At 53.5% G+C, this 26,171-nt stretch overlaps 2 protein-coding genes across 2 annotated transcripts; both read left to right on the top strand.

Annotated features, from left to right (window-relative positions):
- Positions 1-11,568: 11,568 nt before the first annotated feature.
- Positions 11,569-15,948, top strand: GJB3 (gap junction protein beta 3). The gene is made up of 2 exons (XM_030870045.3): positions 11,569-11,618; positions 14,468-15,948. Exon 2 carries the CDS (start codon positions 14,502-14,504, stop codon positions 15,312-15,314), a length of 813 nt encoding a protein of 270 aa, XP_030725905.1. The 5' UTR covers positions 11,569-11,618; positions 14,468-14,501; the 3' UTR covers positions 15,315-15,948.
- Positions 15,949-22,855: 6,907 nt separating this feature from the next.
- Positions 22,856-25,528, top strand: GJA4 (gap junction protein alpha 4). Its single transcript, XM_030870010.2, has 2 exons — positions 22,856-22,928; positions 24,031-25,528. The coding sequence occupies exon 2, from the start codon at positions 24,048-24,050 to the stop codon at positions 25,047-25,049; it is 1,002 nt and encodes a 333-aa protein (XP_030725870.1). The 5' UTR covers positions 22,856-22,928; positions 24,031-24,047; the 3' UTR covers positions 25,050-25,528.
- Positions 25,529-26,171: the final 643 nt, after the last annotated feature.

Here is a 26,171-nt window from a genome sequence, read left to right as displayed (position 1 = left end):
TTAAATAAATAAATAAAATAAATTGATGTCTGCCCTCCCTACTAGAGGGCAAGCTCTCCGAGGGCACGAACAGAATCTGCCTGGCTTGCCAATGTATCCTCAGGCCCTACACCACACCTGATATACCGTCAAGGGGTAAGAAATATTTGCTGAGATAAAACTGGAATGGATTGCCATCGTACTAATACCCCCATTGTCCCTCTGCCCCTCCTGCTTGTTTTCCCACCTCTACACCCTGTGATGGGCTCTGCTGGTGTGAATCAAGCCAGCAGCATGAGGCCACTGCAAATTCATGTTCTCCAGTCCAGTCTGACTGTCCTCATTCTTCCCTGCTTCGGTCTCTCTGCTGTTGTTCATGCTGGTAGGCTTCTCAACTTTCTCTACTCTCCTTCTAGCCAGTTCCATCTTGTTTTCATTCTACCTCTCCAAGAAAATAAAAGCTGCCTGAGAAGAACGCTCTCCCGTCTACAGCCACCAGACCTATAGACCAATCGTATCCACACGGGTCCTCCTCCTTTCCCCCAGCACAGAAAAAGGCGTGAGCCTGCTCCAGCCAAGGTTCTAATCTGCCCCTCACCCCATGCTCAGATGCCCTCCCTCCCCACCCCCTTACTCTCTCCTGTTTCTTCAACCTCTGCTTCTCTCCAGGCTCTCCCAGCATCCAAACATGCTCACCTCGCTCCATCCAAAAAACAAAAACAAAATCCTTCCTTGACCCCATCTCCCGCAGCTACCTCCTCATATCTCTCCTGGCTCTCACAACTGTGCCTCCTGAGTCAGAGGTCTTGGTCTTCATGTACTGACTCGATGTCGTCACCTCCCGCTCACTCCCACCAGCTATGAGCCAGTCTCTGCCCCAGCACTCAGACTTGTCCTTGCCAAGCACACCTAAGAGTCTTTTGCTGCTAAAGCCCAGCAGGTGTTCACAGTCCTCCTCTTAAACCACGAGTCATCTTACAGGTTCAACAGCCTTCCTTCTTGAGCCTCTTCCCCTATGTGTCTGTGCACCCAGGATTCTCCCCTCCCTCTAAACTGGGGTGCTAAAGGTATAATAGGGAAGAACATTTTGTATTCTATTACAAGTTAATCACTAAAGGGATGTTGCCTATAAGCTCAAATTATACATAACGGCCCATCTCTGGGAACCCTGTTACCCAAGTAATGAGCATTAAGCTAAAATACCTTTGTTTAGCTCACAGGAAACATCCTGGCCAGGTTCACCTGTGAATGACTGCAGGGAGGAAGAAATTAACACATCCCCTACGGTGGCTGATGGGAACCAGGAAGTGTTTGACTTTACTCCTTCCCCTTCTGGTATAAAAGAAGCCTGAGTTCTAACTCAAGCAAGATGGTTCTTTGGGGCATGAGCCCACCATCTTTCTCAGTTTGCTGGCTTTCTGAAAAAAGTCGTTATCCCCTGCCCCAACAACGCTCAATTATTGGCCTGCGTGGAGCGAGCAGTATGAGCTTAGACTCGGTAACAAAAGCAACTATCAACATATGCATCCTGGCCCCCTGACCTCAGAGTGGATATGTGCTCGAAGTGGAGTCACTCAGGTGTCTTCTCCAGGTTACTTGAATCCTTCCTAAAGGAAGCATGTAGCAGCAAAACCTGGGGAGGTGTGTGCTCAGGTTGCTGCAGGCCATGAGCAAAAGCCTTGTGCAGAGGCTTCCCTGGTGGCGCAGTGGTTAAGAATCCGCCTGCCAGTGCTGGGGACACAGGTTTGAGCCCTGGTCTGGGAAGATCCCACATGCCACAGAGCAACTAAGCCCGTGCGCCTCAACTACTGAGCCTGCGCTCTAGAGGCCACGAGCCACAACTACTGAGGCCGCGTGCCACAACTACTGAAGCCCACACACCTAGAGCCTGTGCTCCGCAACAAGAGAAGCCACCGCAATGAGAAGCCCACGCACTGCAACAAAGAGCAGCCCCCGCTCGCCACAACTAGAGAAAGCCCGTGCACAGCAACAAAGACCCAATGCAACCAAAAATAAATAATAAATAAATAAATTTTAAAAATTAAAAAAAAAAAAATCCTTGTTGCAGAAGCCCGTCCGTACGAGGAGAGAGGAAGCCAGCAGTCCCGGAGGAGCAGAGGGAGGCAAGCAGGAGAGACATCCTAGAAAGCAGACCTGACTTGGGCCAGGTGCTGGTGGGGTCCCAAGGTACCCCTGCCCTTCCCACGTTTCTGCAAACCAATCAATTCCCCTTTGTGCCCAAACTAACTCAAGGTGGGTTTCTGTCATTTGCAATCCAGGGTGCCGACTAATACACCCAGGCTTCTAGGACACCACTCTTCCAGCTTTCCTGCTGTTCCAGCCACTCCCCCTCAATCTCCTTCACCTGCCCACTTGGTTGGGGAGGTCCTCAGGGCTCTGTCCCAGGCCGTCCATCCACAGTCCTCAGCCGTCCCTGGGTGAACTCGTCCTCCCCCATGGCCTTCATTACCATCTGGACACCACTGACTCCCAAACCCATATTTCCATCCCCTTTTTCTTTTTCCTTCATTTTTTTAATTGTGATAAAATATATACAAAATGAAATTACCATTTTAATCATTTTTAAGTGTAAAATTCAAGAGTGTTAATTACATTCACAAGGTGTACAACCGTCACTACTATTTCCAGAACTTTTTCATCACTTCTGAAAAAAAGTCTATACCCATTAAACACTAACCCCCAGCCACCCTTCCACCTAGCCCCTGGTAACCTCTGACAACTTACTGTCTCTATGAATTCACCTATCCTAGATATTTCATATAAGTGAAATTACACGATATTTGTCCTTTGTGTCTGGTGTATTTCACTTAGCATAATGTTTTCAAGATTCATCCATGTTGTAGCATGTATCAGAACTTGATTCCTTTTTATGGCTGAATAATATTCTATTGTATGGACAGACTACATTTTGTTCATCCATTCTTCCTTTGATGGACATTCAGGTTGTCTTCAAACACTGGCTATTGTGAACAGTGCTGCTATGAACATTCACGCACAGGTATTTGAGTCCCTGTTCCCAGATCTTTCTGGTATACACCTAGGCGGGAACTTGCTGGGTCAAGTGGTAATTCTATGCTTAACTTTCTGAGTAACCACCAAGCTGTATTCTTCAGCGGCTGCACCGTTTTGCATTTGCACTAGCAAAGCACGAGAGTTCCCAGTGTTCTCTTTCCCGAGGCCCAGACAACTGCCTCCGGACATCCACATGCGTGTCGTCCCACAGGGAGCTCAGACCACCTGGCAGGGCACTTGGATGCAGAGGACAGTTTGGCTGTATAGAAACAACCATTCCTGAGCCATGCCCCAGCCCTGAGGACCTGGGAGAGGCCATGTGTTGGGCTTCCGGTGAGGCTCAGGGATGGAGAGGCAAACGGGGCAAAACTGTCTTCTACATGCTTGCATTGCAAGAAAGGGTTTTTACAGCCATGTCAGAACGTCCTGAAGGCCCCTGTCAAAGTGGCTGCAAGGGAATATCATTTACAAACACAAATATCATTTAGCAAACTCCAGGCACAAGCCCCCCCCCCCAATTTTCTTCTTCCCCATCCTGTCTGCTCCTCTTGTGCTCCCAGCTCAGCTAATGGCGAACCACCTACACAGGTGCCAAGATTGTGACCTCCCCAGTTCGCAGGAACAGTGAGTTCAGGAAACACAGTCCTGCAGCCAGACCCAGTCCAGGCTCTAGTCCCCGGTGCCCAGTGCCCATCACCTAGTTGGCCCAGGACCAAGGCTCCAGAACCTCCCACACTGCAGGCGGCTGGTTGGCTTCAGGCATATTGCACACGCCGCACCCCAGGCTGGCTTCTCTGGCCGCCCTGATGCCCAAGCAAAGAGCTTCCTCCCATCCAGAAGGACAGCAGTGGCTGGATGAGGACAGACAGACTCAGTCAGACACACAGCCCACCTGACCCTTGAATTCCAGGGATTTGGGCCTGGTGGCAAGAAGAAAGGGAGACAGACAAGGCTCGGTCAGTAAAGGCTTCCTGGAGGAGGGCAGGCAGTCAGGGAGAGACTTTTGGAGGGTCGGAGGGTGGGAGGCTAAGCTGGAAGGGGCTGATTAAACAGCTGCTATGTGCTGGCCTGGGACAGGAGCTAACTGTGCTTGAGGGTACCATTCGCTCATTTGGTGAGTACTTTTGTCCACAAAGTGCCAGGCACTGTTTCAGGCATTGGGAATACACTAGTGGACGCAACAGACAAAGATGACTGTAGATTCTAGTGATGGGGAGACAATTAACAAGAAGCATAAGCAAAATATAAAATATGCTACATGATTCTAGTGCTAAGGAGAAAGAAAGCAGGAAGAGATGGAAGGAGCACAGGGACGGGAACTGCAATTTGAATGGGGAGGCTAGGCAAGGTGAGGGGGCAAGCCAGGCAGAGGTTTGGGGGAATGTGTGTCAGCTAGAAGGAAGGGCAAGTTCACAGGTGCTGAGGCTACGGAAGACCCAGTGTGGACCCAGGACAGCAAGGAAGTCAATGAGGCAGAGCAGGGGGAGAGTCAAGAGGTGTGGAATATGAGGCCAGAGCACACTGGTGAGGCTGAGAAGGACCAGCTCACATAGGGTCCTAAAAGCCATCCTGATGCCTTTGGCGGTCCCTCTGAGTGAGCAGGAAGCCTGTGGAGCATTTCTAGCAATAGATAGATAGGGCAAGGAATAAAGCAGGGTGACCAGCTGTAAGGCTATTGCAGTGATGCAGGAAAGAAATGATTCGTGACTTTAATGTTACCAGAATAACACTAATGGAGTCAGTGAGTAGTGTCCAGATTCTGAAAATAATCTGAAAGTAGAGACAAAATAATTCAGTGACATTGAAAGTGTGGGCTCTTTGAGCCCGAGCCGCCCGTTCTCCTTGCTCAGACCTTGCAATAAACCTTTCTCTGCTCCAAAGTCAAGAAGGAAAGAGAGGAGAGAGAGAGAGAGAGAAAGAAAGAGAGAGAGAGAGAAAGAAAGAGAGAGAGAGAGAAAGGAAGGAAGGAAGGGAGGGAGGGAGGAAAGAAGAAAGGAGGAGAGACAGAGAGAAAGAAAAAGAAAGAAAGAAAGAGTGAAAAAGAAAGAAAGAACGGAAGGAAGGAAGGAAGGAAGGAAGAAAGAAAGAAAGAAAGAAAGAAAGAAAGGAAGGAAGGAAGGGTGGAAGGAAGGAAGGGAGGAAGGGAGGAAATAGAAAAGAAAGGGAAAGAAAAGAAGAGAAGAGAAGAGAAAAATGATTCACTGCCACTGAATGTGAGGTATGAGAAAAATGAGTCAACGTGACTCTGTATGGGGCCTGAACAGGTAGATGAGTAACATTGCTGTTTACTCCAGGAGTACGTGAGTAGAGAAGGTGGAGAGGAATCTAAGGAGTAGGTTGCTAGATAGAATACAGGACACCCAGTGAAATTCCAATTTCAGATAAAAAACAACAAATTTTTTTTTTTAGTTTTAAGTATGTCTCATGGACTATGTGAAACTTAAAATTAACTGAGTGTCCTGGGTTTGGTTTTTCGTTTTTGCTTTTGTTTTGCTTCGTTTCTAAATCTGGCAATCCTATTAAGAAGATGAATTTGGGATGTGAGAAGTTTGTGATACCTGCTAGACGTCCTGAGGGATAGGTTGAGTGGCAGCTGTATACAGGGGTCTGGAGTTCAGGTAAAAGGTCTGGGCTGGAGATAAGTATTTAGGAGTTGTCAGCCTAATTTTGATATTTTGAACCCTGAGAGGGATGGCATTACCAAGAGAGTGAGTGAGGACAGAGAAGGAGTCCTAGGACTAAGCCCCCGGGCACCCCAATATTTAGAGGTCAGGGAGATCAGGGGGAACCAGCAAAGGAGACCTAGAAAGAAAGGCCAGAAAAGAAGGTGAAAAGTCAGGGGATGTGATGTGCTGGCCGCCAAACGCTGCTGCGAGTGCAGGGAAAGATAAGGGTTGAAACTTGACTGTGGGATTTAGCTGCGGGAACCTTGGCAAGAGCAGTGTAGGTGGACTATATGGAGCAAAAGCCTGATTAGAGTTCCAGAGAGAAAGTAAAAGGAAGCGAGGAATCAAGACAACTCATCCGAGAAGTTTTGCTATAAAGGAATGGAAAGAAACGAGGCAGATGCTGGAAGATGTGGGGTCAAGGGACTTTTGTTTGTTAAGATAGAGAAATACCAGAGTATCTATTGTCATGGGAAAGACCCGGTAAAGAGCAAAAGGGTGGGACTTCCCTGGTGGTCCAGTGGTTGGGAGTCCACCTGCCAATGCAGGGGACACGGGTTCGAGACCTGGTCCGAGAAGATCCCACATACCGCGAAGCAACTAAGCCCGTGTGCCACAACTACTGAGCCTGAACTCTAGAGCCCGTGAGCCACAACTACTGAGCCCGCGCGCCTAGAGCCTGTGCTCCGCAACAAAGAGAAGACACTGCAATGAGAAGCCCGTGCACCGCAACAAAGAGTAGCCCCCACTTGCCGCAACTAGAGAAAGCCCACACACCGCAACGAAGACCCAATGCAGCCAAAAAATAAATAAATAAATTTTAAAAATAAAAAAACAATTTTTTAAAAGAGCAAAAGGGTGATGACATGGCGTAAGGTCTGGGGGCGGTGAGAAGGGGTGGGATCCCAGGACATATGTAGAATGACTGAATCCTGACTTCAACTCAGAAAAGTCCTGGATTACCTCTATCTGAGGATAGAGCTGGGCAGAAGTTCCAGGTCCCTTGGGATGTCTTGGAAGGAAAGCAACATTCTAGCCCAGATCCTGGGGCATCTCTTCCTACCCACAGCCCCAGACATACTGCAGCAGTACTGGAAAGGCCCCATGCTTCCGCCAACCTGCTTTCCAGAGGATTCTGCCTGCCCCATCTCTGTGCTCAAGGGCCTTCAGGCCCAGGAGAGGGCCCAGGTCCCTGCCGTGTGCACACACACACACACACACACACACACACACACAAACACAACAAAATCCCAGCAGAAGAGGGAAGCCCTTGCCCGAGGCCTGCGCAGCGTTTCAGACACAGGGGCTCTTGCCTGGCAGCAAGACCAGCTGGGCCAAGGTCTGAGCAGGAAGAACACAGTGGCAGGCTTCAGGCCTGCTGCCCCAGAGAGCAGGTGCAGGCCCTGAGGGGAGTGGGGTGGCCGGGGCAGCTGCTAAGCCCTGGTGCAACACAGCCCTGCCCTGAGGTGGGAGGATGGCCTAGATGGCCTCCCACATACTCACCTGCTCAGGAAGCAGAAACTCGGAGTGGGCCAACAGGGCCTGGGGGTCCTCAGAGTCTCTTCCTGGAATGGGGACTCTTCCAGCTCACTCCAGAAAAAGCAAAGGCCGGTTGTTGGGGGCGCTGCCTGATGTCAGGAATGAGTGGTGGCATCTGGCAAGGTCGGAGTGATAGGGAAACCGTGCACCTCAGATTGGGACTCGTGAACCCACGTGTCGGGACTCGAACCCAGACAAAACCCACAGTCTTCCAACTGAGATCACACACCTGGTTTCAGGACTTAATGAAGCTCAGGTTTTTGATGTCTCATGGCAGACAGAATTCAGTGAGAGACAAAGTGATAGGTAAGAAGTGGATTTATTTAGAGAGAAACACACTCCACAGAGTGTGGGCCATCTCAGAAGGTGGGGGGCAGCCTTGGGAGAAACTCACTCCACAGACAGAGTGTGGGCCATCTCAGAAAGGGAGAAAGGCCTCAGGGTATGGGGGTGTCCGTTTTTATAGGGGTGGGTGATTTCATAGGCTAATGAGTGGGAGGAGTATTCCAGCTATTTCAGGAAGGGGCGGGGATTTCCAGGAATTGGGCCACCGCCCACTTTTTGATCCTTATGGTCGGCCTTGGAACTGTCATGGCGCCTGTGGGTGTGTCATTTAGTGTGCTGACGTGTTACAGTGAGCATATACTCTGAGGCTCAAGGTCTAGTGGAATTCGACTTGGATCCATTTGGTTCTAATCAGTTTATGTCATGGCCTCAGGCTATGTCATTCTTTCACATGTTGTGCCCTGCCCCCTTCCCTCCTGTTTCACTAAGACCTGGGCAATCAAATCACCTGGTCACCAGAGCACATTCACCCAACCACACACACAGCCTGACATGCACACAACCTCACAAAACCCTAGCAGCCACTTCCACGAGCATGCACATTCACAGCCACACACACCAACCATACACACCTATGCCTCATGCTACCCCCTCGACCCCCAGCTACCCCACCCCACACGGTAACAGACAGTCCTCACACACAACCTTATGCGCGCCCAACTTTTACTTTACAAATAGGAACTGATGTCTACAACCAGTGAGCTCCCTACTCTCCTGGAAATAACTTCAAAGACTGTTCTGAAGAGTGACTGCTGAGAAAGTGGGTGAGGTCTCTTCAGGTGGGGTGACCAGGGAATACCCCTGTGGGAAGGTGAGACGTGAATAAGGAGGAAGAACCTGCCAGCTGAAGCGCAGTCCAGGCAAAGGGAACAGCAAATGCAAAGCCCAGAAGGCTGGACACAACATGGACTGAACATGCTGTTTGTGGAACAGAAAGCAGGCCAGTGTGACTGGGGAGCAGTGATCAAGGGGACGTGTGATGGGAGGTGAGGCAGGACTAGGTCACTTGGGGTTCTGTAGGGCAATGTCAGGAAAGTGGGTGCCAGGATAAAACAGGCGAGGGACATGATCTGATTTACATCATTAAAGCACTAGTTTAGCTAGAAGGAACCATGGGAGAAAAACTTTTTCCAGTTTTCAGAGGGGGGGAAGGCATTTCTAATTATGACCAATCCCAGAGGCCATAAAAGATAAGACTGATACACTTGACTACATAAAAAAATGTTTAATTCTGCAAAGCAAAAACCCCATAAGCAAAGTCAAAATACACGTGTCAAACTTGGAGGGGAGGGTGAAATCCTTGTTATTTGCATCATAGACACAGGGTATATTTCTTTAATATGTAAAGAGCCCCTAAGAAATCAATAATTTTAAAAAGGCAACCACCCAACAGAAAAATGGGCAAAAGCAAAAGACAGTTCACAGAAAAAGAAACACAAGTGGCCCTTAAGCGTATGAAAATATGCTGATTCTCGCTCATAATAAAAGAAATGCAAAATGAAATATAATGAGATACCACTGGCAAAGATAAGGTTTGCTAATGCTCTATATTGGCAAGAATATGGGAAACACACACTTTATGTCTGATGGTAGCATAAACTGATACATCTATGGAGGGGATTTGGCAATATCTATCAAAACTTTAAATGAGCATACTTTAACCCCAAAATTCCACTTCTAAGAATATATCTTATAGATACAATTTTAAAAAAATGTGTTCAGTGATACTTATCCAAGTGTATTTCTTGCAATGATGTTTACAACAGAAAGAAATACAAGATTGAAAACACCCTTAATTTTCATCAATATGGGAGTGATTAAATATATTATAGTACCTATGCTATTCAGCTGTTTGTTTGTTTGTTTGTTTTAAGAGACAGCTCCCCATCTACTAAGGGGAAAATGAAATACTATTCAAGCATTAAAAAAAAAATGAGATAACTCTATATCTACTGATAGAGGAAATGTCCTATATTTTGTTACGTGAAAGGACATGAAAATAGCCAAGTACAGAACCATGTACACAGCACACCTCCATAGGGTAAATGGAAAAATAAATACCTACAGAGTCGAATACGCAGTTGATCTCAGGAAGGAAAACCCAGTAACTGGAAACCGAGTGGTCAGGTGGGCAGCCCTGATACATAGTCTGGTGTTCAGGGAGAAGCACTAGAAATGTGGGACTCAGCAGCCAATGGATAGTACTGGAAACCCGAGGACTGGATGAGCTCACCCAGGAGAGAAGAGGCTGAGACCAGGATGTGAGGCCTCCGAGGTACAAGGAAACCAGGAGTGGGGCGTCAAGGAAGCCAAGAGAAGAAAGTGTTTTGAGAGGGAAGGAGCAGTCAGCTGTGTCAGGTACTTCTGAAGGTGCAGGAGGAGGACAGAGACATTACTGTCATTTTTAGCACCCTTGATAGGGCTGTCTTTAGTTACATGGTTGGGTGAAAACATTGTTCAACGGGTTGAAGGCTGACTAGGAGGTGAGGAAGTGGGGAACGGGTTTTGCTCTGAAATGCAGCAGAGCCGGAGAAGGTAAGGTGCAGGTGGCAGTCATGGACACCCCACAGGACACCATCATACTCACACACAGTCCCACACTGACACATGCACAGAAGCACCCGGCCCACCCCAGCACTGGTCAGTCTCAGCAATGATTTTCAAAGTAAAAGATGGCCTCTGCCCTGTGGCTTTGCCCTATCCAGAAGCTCAGCATGGCTGAGGCCTCCAGAGCCAGCTCTGCTCCTTATTATCTGTGTGACCCAGGGCAAGTCACACAACCTCTCTGGCTTTCTCACTCATAAAAGTGAGAAGGATTGTACCTTCCTCATCTGGCACTGTGATGATGAAATAAAGCCTGCGGGACAGTGCAGGGACCAAAGATGTCTCTGAGCCCCCAATGCAGTGTTAGTTTTCTACCAGGAGGAGTAGGTAGGGTGATGGTGTAATTGATCTTTCCAAGTTTGGAGTTACTTTTGAGAGTAAACGGGGATGCTGTTAATTACACCAGGGCCACAGGCATAAACCAGTACAGTCCTGGGAAGATGCCACGTATAATCACCCTTCAGCTAGCAACATCATCTCTGTCCAGACAGGGAGTGCTCAGGCCCTTTGGTGACTAAGACACCAGGACTCCCCGGGAGGCCGGAAACCCTGGGGGTTCCCCGACCAGGCTGAGGCCCCGGGGCTCTCTCATTACGTTCCTAGTCGTGGCACACTAGTAAATAAGACAAAGCGTCCTTGCCTTCAGAGCCCAGCCCGGCCCGGCCCAACCGCAGGCCCCGCCTCCCTCCGCAGGAGGTCTAAAGCGCAGGCTCTGCTCCTTCACTTCTCTCTTACTCCCGCCCCGCACCGCACATGGGATTTGCCCCCTGCAGTAACTCCAGGCAACGGCCTCTCCCCATCCGGCCCTCACCCCTGGACGAAGGATCCCCCCATCTCCTTTCCAGGCGCAGTGCCCCTTCCTGCTGCGGGCACAGGGTCTGCCCCCCAACCTGCCCCCCACTTCTCCAAAGTGCCCATGCCCATTCCAGGACGCGGAGCCTGAGCCACGCACCTACGCGGGGAGGGCAGCCTCCGGGAGTGGTCGAGACCAAGCGCCAGGCGGGGACAGTGACCCGCAGGGCGCGGACACAGTACCCGTGGTAACGCACGTGGGCTAGTCCTGATTGCAGTCCGTCTGGGGACCACTTGACACTTAACCAGTTTAGAGCGCTTCACGCTCCGAATCTCATCGGACCCTTTGCCACAGCCCTGCCCAGGGCCACAGATGCCCCCGTTTCACACATGAAGAAGAAGCCCAGGCTCAGACGGGCGTCAAGCCCGGGAGAAGGTTGCCGGGGGAACGAGTGACAGTGTCTGGACTAAAACCCGACCCTCTGCGGCGGGCGGCTCCAGAGCTCCTCCCCTGACCCTCCCTCCTCCACGCCGCCCCCGGCGTTGCCTGCCGCCACGCGCCTCGCCGCCACTGCAGAGACGCGGCTCCGGTCCCGCTCGCCTCCGCTGCGGGCCTCGAGGACGCGGGGTCCCGGCCCCCCGCTGGCCGCGCCGCTGCTGGTGAGTGCGGGGCGCCTCCCCACCCCGCGCCCACGGCCGCTGAGCGCTCCCCGGCGACCCCGGGCGGGGTGGGGGCTTGATCCTGCCTTCGGGCCAGGCTGAGACTGGCAGGTGAGGGGATGGGAGGAGGTCGAGGGAACTAGACCCACCCCACTCCCCACCTGCCTTCTCACCCCTCGGTTCTGGGCGGGGAGGGGGCTCCAGCTGCTGAAGGTTCCCGGACAACCCCCTCCCCCGTCGGCAGGCTCCCAAGCTGCCTGGAATGGACGGAAACTTGGTGCTGGTGACGGCTGGAGTGGGGGGTGGAGAGGGGAGCGGAGTTCTGCCCCGAGGAGGGGGCCGGCCGGCACTGTGGAGTGACGGTGAAAGCTGGGCGCGCCTTGGTCCCGGGGCAGGGGAAAAGCGGATAGCTGGGAGCTGCTGCTGGGGGGCCGCATGGGGGGCCAGATCCGGCTCCACCAGTCCCGGGTCTGGGCTTGGAGGGAAATTCTTTGCCGGTGAGTCGCGTCCCTAGGGTGTGTTTGACAGGACTGGGCAGACAGGACTGGAAGGTGGAAGGTGGGGGCCCAGGAGGGGGCAGCCCCCAGGTGGGCCGCCCTGAGAAGGCTCAGGTGGAAGCACCTGTCAGGGCCCTTCTCCTCCGGGGCTGGCAGACAGGGTTCCAACCTCCACTCCAGTCTTCTTGAACTCTCGCCAGGTGAGTGGCAGGCTGGGGAAGGAATGGCCTTTTACTACTCTTACCACAGCTCAAGAAAGTAGGAATTATTTCTCTTTAGAGATAAGGAAGGAAGGTCAAAGAAATTAGGAGAACTTGGAAGTCACCCAGGTGGAAGGGGTAGAGCTGAGGCTTGAATCCAGATGTGACTCCACGCTCAATACACATCCCACTCCCCAAAGGACAGGTCTTAGAAGGAGCTGAGTTGAGGCAGACACGTTTTTTTTATTCTAAGTATGTTACTGTATGCTGCTGCCAGTGCGTATAAAATAAGCGCCCTTGTGAAACAGAAGTTCATGAAAATTCAGAGAGGTAGAGGATTAAACAAATACTTTAATTCCCACTGGTAATTAAATTCCGGGGAGAAAATAAAGGGGACAGGAGCAGAGTGACTGGGAGGGCAGGGGCTTCCAGGTCCAGGGTAATCTAGGGTGGCCTCTAAGAAGAGGATGTTTTAGCAGAGGCCTCAGTAATGAGAAGGATGCCGCCATGCAAGTTTCTGGAGGAAGAGCATTCTAGGCAGCAGGAATAATTACAAAGCCCCAGAGGCCCCCATTGCGGCCTGAGCAGAGAGGCAGGTGGAGAGTGTAGGAGAGTAGGGCAAGAATGTAGAAACTGGGGTTTTATTCTCAGTGTAATGGAAGCTAGTAGAAAGTTTGAAACAAGGGCGTGACATGATTCAATTTAATGGACTCTGCGGGCATAGGAGCAGACACTTGAAGGCCAGCCAGGAGGCTTTGGTAATAATACCAGCAAGGGTGATGGTGGTTTGGAGCAGGAGGTGGTGGTGGAGGGGTGAGAAGTGGTGATGCAGGGGTGGACCCTCAGTCAGCATGCATGCTCAGAGTCACAGAGCGGCTCCAGGAGCACTCACGTGTGCACACAAGCCCACACGTACACACGGAGAGGCACACGCTCCCAACACCCTTTGCAGCATGTAGACACTAGGTGCACTCAGGCAGACCCACCTGTCCACACCCTCTGAGTCATTCCAGGACTAGGAGGAGGATGTGTGATCTGGGGACCTGAACAAAGCATGACTCCCCACCACAAAGCTCCGGCATCCCGGATTGCTGGTGTGTCTGGGGCTCCCTCAGGTCCTGGCACAGGGAAGGAAGGTGTCCCTAGATTTTTCCTGGATCTGGTGTCCCCAGGAACCAGACCATTCCCTCTCCATGTGCCTCCCCCCGCAACCTGAACTGGTCTCCCAACTTCACCACCCACTGCCTGTGGGACCTTGGGGAGATTATTTCCCCTCTCCAAGCCCCAGTTTCCTATCTGGGGTTCATCACCCCAACTTCACAGGATGATAGCGAGGCATCAACGAGGTAAGTTTGAGAAGCTGGTCTGGGGCAGGCATCCAGCAGAGAAATGGAGAGCAGGCGGTGGACAGCCCAGCCTTGAATTCAATTCTAGTTTAAATTTTTTTTTTTTTTTTTTTGCGGTACACGGGCCTCTTACTGTTGTGGCCTCTCCCGTTGCGGAACACAGGCTCCGGACACGCAGGCTTAGCGGCCGTGGCTCACAGGCCCAGCCGCTCTGCAGCATGTGGGATCTTCCCAGATCGGGGCACGAACCCGTGTCCCCTGCATCGGCAGGTGGACCCTCGACCACTGCGCCACCAGGGAAGCCCCAATTCTAGTTTTAAATGAGTGACTTGACCGCTCTAGATTTCACAATGGATAGCCAGCATTTATTGAGCACTTACTGTGTACTGAGTGCTTTGCAATCCTTTTCTCATTTGATTATCAGTTTCTTCATCTGTCAATGAGAAGCATCATAGTGTCTACCTCCCAAGGTCCTTATAAGGATTAAATGAGATCCAGCACATAAAGTATTTAGCTCCTTGCCTGGCTCGTTGTAAATGCTCAATAAATAATAACTGTTATTATCAGCAAATGCACATTCCCTTCCTTCCGGCATATAGCTCTGTGACTTTGGGCAGGTTACTTAGCCTCTCTGTGCCCGTTTCCTCTCTGTAGCTTAGGAAGAACAACAGTCCTGATCTCATAGGGTCGTTGGGATGATCAAACGAATCCATCCACATAGAGAACTCAGAACGGCGCCTGGCACATAGTAAATACTCTATAAATGTCATCTACCCGTTCTCAGACCGGTTTTCCCATCCTGTCAGGCGGGCACGGCCCACAGCGCCCCCACCAGGCACCATGGACTGGAAGACGCTCCAGGCCCTACTGAGCGGGGTGAACAAGTACTCCACAGCCTTCGGACGCATCTGGCTGTCGGTGGTGTTCGTCTTCCGCGTGCTGGTGTACGTGGTGGCTGCAGAGCGCGTGTGGGGGGACGAGCAGAAGGACTTTGACTGCAACACTAAGCAGCCAGGCTGCACCAACGTCTGCTACGACGAGTTCTTCCCCATCTCCAACATCCGCCTCTGGGCCCTGCAGCTCATCTTCGTCACGTGCCCGTCGCTGCTGGTCATCCTGCACGTGGCCTACCGCGAGGAGCGGGAGAGGCGGCACCGCGAGAAACACGGCGACCAGTGCGCCAAGCTGTACGACAACGCGGGCAAGAAGCACGGTGGCCTCTGGTGGACCTACCTGCTCAGCCTCATCTTCAAGCTCCTCATCGAATTCCTCTTCCTCTACTTGCTGCACACTCTCTGGTACGGCTTCAGCATGCCCCGCCTGGTCCAGTGCGCCAACGTGGCCCCCTGCCCCAACGTCGTGGACTGCTACATCGCCCGGCCCACCGAGAAGAAGCTCTTCACCTACTTCATGGTGGGCGCCTCCGCCGTCTGCATCGTGCTCACCTTCTGCGAGATCTGCTACCTCATCTTCCACAGGGTCGTGCGAAGCCTTCCCAGAAAGAGCGGCCTCCGGGGCCGCGGCCCCCCGTCCTCCGCCAGCCAGGCCTCCACCTGCCGCTGCCACCACAAGCTGGTGGAGGCCGGGGAGTTGGGCCCGGATTCCAGCGACGACAAGCTACGTGCTTCGGCACCCAACATGACCCCCATCTGACCACGGGCTGGGGAGCGATCCTGGGCTGCCCGTGGGGACAGGCAGGGAGGTATTGTGCCGGTGGAGGGGTCCTCCCGGGGCTGGGGGGCCCCACTCTGAATTCACTACACTATTCAATTTCACCTTTAGTAGATTGTTTTGAGCGCTGGGCACTGTGCTGTCTGTCTGGTATAGGTCACACCACAGGCCCACTGGCAGCCCTCCTGGGAGAAAGACAAGCAAATTAACTACTGCCTGCAAGGGGTCACTTAGAGGACTCTGCTGGGCTTCACCTAAGCCAGGAGGGGATGATGGGGGGAGGCTTCCCTGAGGGAGGAATGTTTAAGAGAGGTGAGAAGTGCTTCCTAGCACACAAAAGCAGGTGCAGAGGCCTGGAGGCCACAAAGGGAAAGATGCTTGCCCTGGGTCTGGTGAGATATACCAGACCGAAGGGAATCTTCATTCCTTCAGGAGAAGCACCCAGATTCCTGGGATGGAAAGGAAGTATCCTCCCAGCAGTGGAGGTCTGGAGGCTGAGAGTGAGCCTGGGAAGAGGAGGGGTAAGCTCTGGTGACACCAACCCCGGCTTGAGACACCCAGAGATCCTCTGGGTCACCACTGCCCTTTGGGAACCTGCCCCCCATCTTATTCCTCCACCCTCAGGCAGCTTTGCTCCCATCTTCCTCCCACAAGTGTACTCAGTCTGTTGCCAGCCTTTCAGACCCTACTCTCAGGGACTTGAGGTGGATGTGCTGATAGGAACATCCCCGAGGCAATTTCTTTTAAATCAATAAAGGCTGTCTTTTATACAGGTTGACTCTCTTCTTTTCTCCCACACTCCCACCCACAAGACCCTGAGGGCAGACAAGGTAGCCCCTCAGAAGGGGAGAGAGCTCCATGGCTCGAGCTGAATTTAGGCTGGGGCTGGGGTTGACCCAGGAGGGATCTGGGGCGGAACCTACAGATATACATGCTGTGATTGTAGGTGTGGTCACAAGAGGGCGCTGTGCTCCCTCTAACAGCAGCGCTAGCCCTTCATAGTGAGGCCCTGCCCTGAGCGCACACAGTCACAGCCCTCTGGTTGCAGACAAACCACGCTCCTTCCTCCTTTGTAACCCAGTCACTGCCATCCACAACGTGCACCCCACCCTGTGTACACAAAATCCCTGTTATTCATACTCTCACTCCTGTATGCTCACAACAGGCTCCTCTAAAGGCATGAAGCCCCAGCCTCACCCAAGCGCTATCCAGCTCCTTCCACTTTCCCTGAACATTTTCTCCACCCCAGGCCCCTGGCAGACATGAGGACTGCACAGGGGAATAGGACCTGAGCCCAAGGAGCTCAGAGCCTGGGGGAGACAGAGACACACTCATCTCCTGCACTAACCAACCCCAGGTGGATCCCAGCCCCACTCCCAGCACTGTGTGATGACCTGAAATTTCAGGAACACCAACATCCAAGCCAGGACAGGATGGAAAGCAAAAGGGGGTGCAAGACTATACTCACGCAGAGGAACATTTAGTAACTATCAAAGCCAAGGCCAGGAGCCAGAAATCCAGGAGGCAGTGAGCCAAGAGCCAGTGCAGGCGGGGAAAGGACAGGTCATTGTGTCAACAGGACAGGCTGGGGTTCACCTTTGCTCTCACGTGTGGTCGTTACTGTGGTGGATAAGCCAGCCAAGTTTAAAGGGCCCGGGCCGGGCTGACACTCACCTCCCAGGTTAAATCATAGCTTAACCACTTCATGACCACAGCTTCACCATGCTGCACCTTGGACAGGCTTTCAGAACCTCAGTCTTGTCATCAATACAATGGGAATTTTATCAGTCAGGGTCTCAACAGGAAACAGATGGCACATTCAAACCAAGGAACTTCAAAGAGTCTCCTTGAGGGACTGTTTTTGAAGGTATAGGCATGCTGAAGGAAACCCATAAAAGGTGCCCTGGGGCTAGTACCAGGGTAGCAATGGACGGGTTGCCACACAAAGGCTGCAAGGAGGCATCCAACCGCAGCAATCAAATAAGTACCACGACTTCACTCTACCACCTCCTACCCACCTGCCAGCGGCTCCCACTGACCCAACACAACCAGAAACCAGAGGGCACAGAAGCCTATTGAGACGGTCAGTACGGGTCAGCCTCCCAGGGCACAGAGCAGATCTGAGGGGCAAAAGGAACATATTCAGCCCAGCACTCAGGACAGTATCCACTCCTAGGATTGTTGCAGAGATAAAAGGAGACAGTGTCATAACATGTTAGTTCAGCGCTAACATATCCAGTAAATATCCATGCACAACCATGCGTAGGAAAGTCTCTGCCTGCCGCCCAGGCCATCTGGTGTGTCAGTCCCAGCTTGGAGTGGATGGTTGCCAAGGTCCCAGGGAGGGCTGATCGCTACCTATTTGCTGTGTTGCATTCCAGCATCTTCCAGGACGGTTCCCACTGCCTGGATAAGGATGGCTTTGAGGTCAGAGCAACCAGAGAACAACATCAGCTATCCCAGCAGGGACTGAGCCTCCAGTCCTGGTCCCGCTTCTCCAAGCTGCGGGCCAGGACCACAGATGAGGGAATATTCCAGCCCTAAGCATCCCACATTTGGCCTGAGAGCTGTCCCCAGCAGTGCCGCTCACGCTTTCCATCCAGCATGTATTGAGCTACTGTTCACCATGGAGAGTCCCCAGCACACATCTCACGTCCCCTGGTCTTCTCTTATGAGGGTACACACCTCTACCTCCTCTTCCCCCAACCACGTGACGAGTCACTGCAAGCTTCCTTCGATAGTGCTTATGATTATGATTTAGATTTCATATACACACTTTCGAGTCCACATCTACTCCATGAGGTGACAGCCACCCTGCAGCCCAAGGCAAATAGATTATTTTGTATTCATCACCCTGATCCAAGCCCCTTGGTAGGGACTAAGTGTTTGTGTCTCCCCCAAAATTCATATGTTGAAACGCTAACTTCCAGTGTGATGTTATTAAAAGGTGGGGCCTTTGGGAAGTGGGCTCATGAGGATGGATTTGTGCTCTTATGAGAAGAGACACGAGGGGGATGGTCTTTCTCTCTCTGCCATGTGAAAACATACTCAGAAGACAGCCCGATATAAACCAGGAAAAGGGCCTTCACTGAGAACCCAACCAGGCTGGCACCCTGATCTTGGACTTCCAGCCTCCAGGACTATGAGAAATAAAGTTCTGTTGTTTAAGCCACCCAGTCTGTAGTATTTTTACAGCAGTCCGAGCTGAGACACCTGCATCATCTATCACCTGGCTCACTGCAATAATCTCCCTGCTTCCTGCTCCAACTCTGGGAAGCAGATGCTGCAAAAGAGAGGGGTGCAAAGGGCATGCTGGGGAGGAACACCTGTGAATGGAAAGGGGAGGAAGCAGGACCGAGCGACAAGACCCGTTCGTGGGAGCTCTGTGTCCGTTAGACAAAGATGGTCACATTGGATGGAAGTGGCTGGGCCCTTGACCACGCTTGGCTCAGCCATTGCCTGGGGCCACCCCAAGCAGAGCCTGGCCACCTGCATAGCTGAAGTAGACCTGGAGGCTGTCAGCTCGCCAGACTCCGCACAGCTGGGCAGCGAGTCCTCCGTTGAAGGGGGAGATCTGCATCCACCACCCACTCCCACAGTCTATTCCCAGCACAGCAGCCAGGGTGATGCCATAAAACCTAAATCAGGCCATGTCACTCCTCTGCCCCAAATCTCCAAAGGCATCTCACACTGGCCTTTAGGGGCCTCCAAGACCTGCCCCACCTGTTGCCTTTCTGAACCCTCATCTCTTCTCCTTGCTGACCTCACTCAGTCACGCTGACCTCCTTGCTCTCCCTCAGGCAGGAAACACCAGGCATATTTCTGCCTCAGGGCCTTGGCACTCTCTCTCTCCCTCAGCCTGGAATGTGCTTTCCTCCTGAGAGCCACAGGGGTCCCTCCCTTCCTTCAGGGCCTGCATCAAAGGTCAGCTGCTTCATGAGAATTTCTCCCTTCTTCTGTTCAAAAATGAAACCACCACCTCCTGCGCCCTCATCCTCCTTTCCTGCTTTACTCTCCACCTAACAGGTATCACCAGCTAACACATTCTATATTTTGTCTGTCTCCCTCCGGCTAGAATGTAAAGCTCACAAGACAGGGAGTTTTGTTATCGCTGGTTCCTGGTTGATCTCCAGTGTCTAGGACAGCAGCACCAGGCAGTGCTCAGCGCTCAGTAAATAATTTGTTGAATTCATAAATTCGTATATGAGCCTGGGGCCCTGCTAGGTGCTGGGCATGTAAACAGGACTCAGCTGCCTGCCCTCAAGGGGCTCACAGACTAATAGGGGACGGGGTAAAGACAAAGACAAGTAAACAATGCACCCTGGATGGGGAGAAGGGAAATGGGGATGGTTTCATGTGTATAGAGTTTCAATTTTGCAAGATGAAAATGCTCTGGAGATCCGTCGCACAACAGTGTGAATGTATGTAACAGGACTAAACAGCGCACCCAGGGGCAGTAGGTGAGCCGCTGAGAACGTAAAGGCTCATCTAATCCAGAGGAGGCCAGCAAGGGGACTTCTGGGGGAAGGGACGTGGAGCAAAGTCCGGAACAACTGTAGGGCTGAGCATGTGAGGGTGCCCCAGCCAGAGGGGACAGCACGGACAAAGGCCAGAGTCAAGTATGGCTGGATCACTGAGTGAAAGGGGAAGAGGGAGGAGGCTGGAGAGGTGCTTGAGGCCAGGAGGCAAAGGAGAGCCACAGAAGGGTTCTAAGCAGGGCAGCGTGTGGTCTGATTTCTGGGGAAGGGTGGGGCTGGGCTGGAAGCCAGGAGACCAGTTGGGAGGCCACTGAGATGGTGGCCTAAACAGGGTCAGGGCAGTGGGAACAGAGGGAGGTGTGGGGGTCTAAGGATGTTTCCCAGGTGGAATGGCCAGGCTGTGGGATTGTCTTGGCCGACCCTGGCTCATCCTTTCCAGGAAGGGGAGGGATCATTCAAACTCTAACCTCCAGAGCCCCTAAGGAAGGGGTGAGGGTGAGGGCAGCTCCTCCCTCCTTCCCAGTAGCTGGGATCACAAAGGCTTTGGGAGGGCCTGGGCCCAGCCACAGGAGAGGAACTCTGGGAGCAGAGGCTGTAGTGGGGGCGTGGTGAGAACCCGCCTCCAGGGACCTCGGTTCTCATGCCCTCAGGGGTCAGAATTTCGTGGGCTCCTCGTCAGCTTTGGAAATCCAGGAGGCTCAGCTCATCATGGCCCTGAGGGACAGTCCTGGAAGGGGAAGCTATCAGCCTCCTGAAGTTGACGTCTGGGCTGAGCCCACCACACTTGCTGCCGCAGAGGTCCTCCTGCGAGGGCTGAAGGCAGGAGCCTGGGGCACCCACCCTGGGGCACCAGGAATCCAAAGATTGAATCCTGTTGTGGAGGAACACAGGACCTTTCTGACACCGGCCCCAGGCCTTGGACCCCACCTGCCACATTCCCTTTCCTTAGCTGCCCTATCCTTCACCAACATTCTGACCCCAGCTCCCTCCCTTTCAGCCCTTTCTGCTCCCACCAAGACCAACCCACTGACCCTTTTTGTCACAAAAATGTTTTGTTACCTTTTTAGCCCCCATCCATTGGAAAACTTCCTGTGTACTAATATTATGCTATGTGCTTTGATTGGATCTCCCATCAGCCCGATACAGTAGGAACTATTACCTCCCCAATCTATAGAGGAAAAAACTGAGGCACAGGGGTTTAAGCAACGTGCCTAAGGGCACAGAGATAAACAGAAAAGTCTCAACTTCTAGGCCCTACTGCCTCTCCCACCAAGGCCGGTGAAGCCTCGGGACGTCGCGGCCCCCAGTCCTTGGGCCTTTGCTCACGCTGTTCTTCTGCCTAGAATGCTCTCCCCCCAGCCCCCATCTGGCTGACGAAAGCAAGTTTCACATATTGCAGTATGGGAAAGCCATTCTGGCTTGTACATGAGTTAATTCGAATTTTATGCTAACTAAAACAGCCTGTCTGTGACCTATCAAACCTACGTTGTTCATCTGCTTTAATTATTAAAGAAAAGGGTGCATTGACCAGAAGTAAAGAACGTTCATGTTAAAAATAAAGATCACAACATGCCTCCCTTCCTGGGACGCCCGTGCCGCTACTCCTCCGGTGATGACTCCCTTCCCAGGTGCCAAGGCCGTACTGACTCACTGTGCGCTGCTGAGCTGTGCTTTTTGGGGGTTTGGGGTTTTCTGGGTTTTGTTTTTCTTGAAACCTTGAAGGAATGTATCCCTGACTTGTCTGATGTTCTTTGTTCTGACAAGATATAAACTGTGCTGAAAACCATGCTTCTCCAGAGCAGTTCCTCAGAGTTATCTGAGAGGCTATCTCCTGGAGAAGAATCCTCAGTTTGGCTCAGATAAAACTCTTTTCTATTCCTGCTATAGATCGTTGATTGTGTCCATCGACGTGGCTAGCGCAGGCTCCTCCAGGAAACGCTCCTAACCAAGTCCCTCTGAGTCTGGTAGTTCTCAGGAGAACTTTGTGCATCTACTCTAACCCCAGGGCTGATACGCTCAGTTCCTGCCTTCTGCCCCAGCCAGTGGGAGCCCCAGGCCAGAGACCGCATCTGGCTGGTTTGTGGTGAAGTCTCCAGCTCCACATACAGTGCCTGCAGCACACGAGTGTTCACACTCAGGATGATGCCTGAATGAGCAATGGCAGGCTCTGCCCACCCCTAATTCCTTGGGATGTCTCCCCCCACCCCGTATTTAGAGGCATGAGAACGGGATCCAAGCTAAAGGTCGGGAGAGTCCCCGCCAGCCATCCCCTCCCCAGTCTCACGTGGTCCACGGGCACTTCTTAGTGCCCTCTGATTGTGTAGCCTGCCCAGGAGTGGGGATGTTTGAGAATTCTGCAAGAACAGGGGCTGGGTAGAGACCCCAGCTCCACCGCAGACGCCAGGGAGGGCAGATTAGAACCCCTCTCTCCCAGTGTGGTTCCCCATGCCCTAACGAGTCTTGATTACCCAGTGTGGCTTTCCTGGTGACCCCAGGGCACCATAGTTTCCCCTCCAGAATGTGGCTTTGTCCCAGGGGGGGCACTGCGGGGGGCACCCCGTGGCCACCCCACAAATGAGGGGTCTTCTCCCTTCTCACCAAGGGGCAAGGAGATGTCCTTCCCTAGAGGCCCCCGCACCCTCATCCCCACCCGCCCATCTCTCACAGCCTCTCAGGCCAGTTGCCTGAGATCAGAAAGTTCTGGCTGCAATCCTTTCAAATGTAGCCACCCTGGGAAACTCACAACCCCGAAACCCCCTCCGCGAGAACCTGTTCCACAGCCAAGGAAGCTGAGGCTGGGAGAGTCTGTCGGCCTGAAGACCTCGGAGGGCAGACATGGAAAGCGGCGGTTTCTCATCCTCTTCCCTTTCGACCCCCAGCGCCACCTCCCGGGCCCCTTCCTTGAGTGTGGTTTCAGGGAGCCTGCACCTCCCGTCCCGCCCCCGCTCGGCTCGGAACAGCGCCCGCCGCCCTCCCGCCGCTTCCTGACCCCACCCCGCCCCGCGTGCTATTTAAGGCGCCCCCGCCGCCAGGCGCCGTCCAGCAGGCAGGGCTCCCACGGGCGCCGCTCCGGCCGACGCGCGTCCCCACTGTCACCTGGGCCGCCGGCAGGCAGGCGGTGAGTTGGGCTGGGGCGCCACCTGCCAGCTGCCGAGCGGGCAGGGACAGGTTGCCACGTGCCAGGGGCTGAGGGTGGCTGCTGGGGGACCCACCGCGGCTGCGCTCACCCAGCCTGCTGGGCCAGCGTCTGCGCTAAGCCAGGCTCCTGCCTCCTTCAGTCGCATCCTTAGAACCCTTGTTAGTAGGAATAGTATCATTTCCATTTTACAGGAGAGGAGTGCTCAGAGGTCGTCACTTATCCAAGGTCCCAGTTTGTAGAAGAGTCAGGATTTGAACCCAGGCCTGGTTCCAGAGCCTGGCTCTAAACAGCTTTGCTGCTGGGGAGAAGCACCGCCCCTGCCCCTTTCCCCTACCTTCCTCCCCCACTCTCCCCGTGGTGTTCTGGGAACTTCGTGGCCTGTGCCTCCACCCTGCCATGACAGTTCCTTTCAAGAGTCTAGAATTTGGCAGCGACAGCTTTGGCAGGGGGAGGGGATGGAGAAAGGGGACAGGATCAAGTGCCGGTACTTGAGCGGCAGGTGGTCAGTATCGCTGACAGGTGGAGCTAATGCAGGATGCTGCCTTGAGTGTCTAGCATGCCTTCACCCACCCCACCATAAACTCAGAGGTTAGAGTGAGGCCAGCTGGGTGAGAGCTGGTGGGGTGGGGAGTGGGGACCTGAGGCTTTCGGCCCCCTGAGAAGCTGAAGATATCACCACCACCACCCACTCCCCCACTGGGGTGGGGGGGACAGCCTGTCCTGGGCAAAGGGGAGGAGGGGCATGGCACAGCCTTGTGACCTTGGATAAGTTCCTCAAATTCTCTATTCCCTCAGGCTCAGGAGCCTCACCTTGATCCAGACCTCCTTCGGCTGTGGTCACCCTGGGACTGCAGCTGGGAACAAGAGGGACACAGATGTGACTAGACAGGGACCCTAGCTGTACCCTTGCCAGAGCTTAGCAGTCATCATCCAAAGATCTGGGTGTGAGTCCCCAGGCCAGTCCCTTCCCCTCCTGGAGCTCAGTTTCCCTGTAGGTAAAATGGGTGTGGCCGGCCTCCCTGCAGGCTTGTTGCTAGGACAGCTGAGAAGGATGCTGACAGTGTCCTCTGTCTCCCTGCAGGCGGAGGCCCAGGAGCCATGGGTGACTGGGGCTTCCTTGAGAAGCTGCTGGACCAGGTCCAGGAGCACTCGACCGTGGTGGGCAAGATCTGGCTGACGGTCCTTTTCATCTTCCGCATCCTCATCCTGGGCCTGGCTGGCGAGTCAGTGTGGGGCGACGAGCAGTCGGATTTCGAGTGTAACACGGCCCAGCCAGGCTGCACCAACGTCTGCTACGACCAGGCCTTCCCCATCTCCCACATCCGCTACTGGGTGCTGCAGTTCCTCTTCGTCAGCACGCCCACCCTGGTCTACCTGGGCCATGTCATTTACCTGTCTCGGCGCGAGGAGCGGCTGCGGCAGAAAGAGGGGGAGCTGCGGGCACTGCCAGCCAAGGACCCACGCGTGGAGCGGGCACTGGCAGCCATAGAGCGACAGATGGCCAAGATCTCGGTGGCGGAAGACGGTCACCTGCGGATCCGTGGGGCGCTGATGGGCACCTATGTGGCCAGCGTGCTCTGCAAGAGTGTGCTGGAGGCAGGCTTCCTGTACGGCCAGTGGCGTCTCTATGGCTGGACCATGGAGCCTGTGTTCGTGTGCCAGCGCTCACCCTGCCCCTACCTCGTAGACTGCTTTGTCTCACGCCCCACGGAGAAGACTATCTTCATCATCTTCATGCTGGTGGTTGGACTCATCTCCCTGGTGCTCAACCTGCTGGAGCTGGCGTACCTGCTGTGCCGCTGCCTCAACCGGGGGATGAGGGCCCGGCAGAGCCAGGACACGCCCCCAGCCCAGGGCACCTCCTCGGAGCCTTATGCTGACCAGGTCTTCTTCTACCTCCCCATGGGTGAGGGGCCCTCATCCCCGCCATGCCCCACGTACAATGGGCTCTCGTCCAGCGAGCAGAACTGGGCCAACCTGACTACGGAGGAGAGGCTGGCTTCTTCCAGACCCCCCCTCTTCCTGGACCCACCCCCCCAGAGTGGCCGGAAATCCCCCAGTCGCCCCAGCAGCTCTGCTTCCAAGAAACAGTATGTATAAGAGCCCGGGAAGTCTTGCTGCCTTTAGTGCAAGACTCTGCAGAGATGACTGGGGCTGGGGAAGCAGGTGCTTGCTGGCCAGAAGGCCTCACTGCATGTTGTTCTTGAACACCTGGGGCCTTCCTGGTGACCAGAGGGCACCATAGTTTCCCCTCCAGAATGTGGCTTTGTCCCAGGCACAGACAGAGGCAGCTTGGGGTGCTCTTGGCCAAGGGTGTTTGGGCCCTGTGGTCTTTTTCACCGTGTTCAAAGGGACTCGGAGACAACTTCCTCCACCCCCACCCCCTGGAAGATTCACCTCTGCCCAGGTTGTCCACACACCCTGTCCTCACAGAAAAAGGCTGGTCGAGGCTGCTGGGTCAGCCTTGATCCCACACACAGACAGAGCCTGTGCTGGATCTGGCCCTGTCAAGGGGACTGGGGTCTTGTTCTCATCACTCCTTCCTAGTTCTGCTGTTTATCCTTCTAAAATAAACAGGACTTGACCACAAGCGAGGTGTGTATTGATACTGTCATGATGTGCCTGGGGTGGGGGGACAGCTGCTTTACCCAGGCTTCCTTTTTGGTCCTGCATAATCTGTCTTTGGCCTTAGCAATCCCAACACCAGGCAGCACCTTAAACCCTCAAACTCCTACATACTGCCTCTCAGCAGCTCTGAGTCCTAAACACTGCCTTTTAAAATGCCCCAGCACCAGCCCCCTCAACCTGCCCCTTAATCAGTGGCCAAAGCAGAGTCTGTCCCCATCCTGCCCCATGGCCATCCAGTGCCCCGGCCACGCTCCCAACTGCAGTGTGCTTCCTTACTGGACACTGCTCCCCACCCTGCCTGCATGCCAGCCAAGCCCTTCAGAGTCCAGCTCAAATGGGCCTGCACCCCTCGGTATTTGGGGAGGCAGGTTTAGATCACTTGCCCCCTCCTACCTTGGCCCTGTCTAGTCTGCCCACCAGAAGGAGCAACTCAAGGACCTGCATCGTAAATCCTCCCCATGCACCTAAAACTCACACAGTGAGAACAGACAATGGCAGTGTAGAGAGGTGGAAGGGACGGCCAGCGTCCAGTGGAGGAATCAAATCCTGCCTCTGAGTCACAAAGGTTGCAGGAAAAAAAAAAATAAGCAATTG

The sequence above is a fragment of the Globicephala melas genome, chromosome 1 (genome assembly GCF_963455315.2).
Source record: "Globicephala melas chromosome 1, mGloMel1.2, whole genome shotgun sequence".
Classification (NCBI taxonomy): domain Eukaryota; kingdom Metazoa; phylum Chordata; class Mammalia; order Artiodactyla; family Delphinidae; genus Globicephala; species Globicephala melas.
Note: the sequence above shows the minus strand (reverse complement) of the source record. Positions and strands in the feature narration are given on the sequence as shown.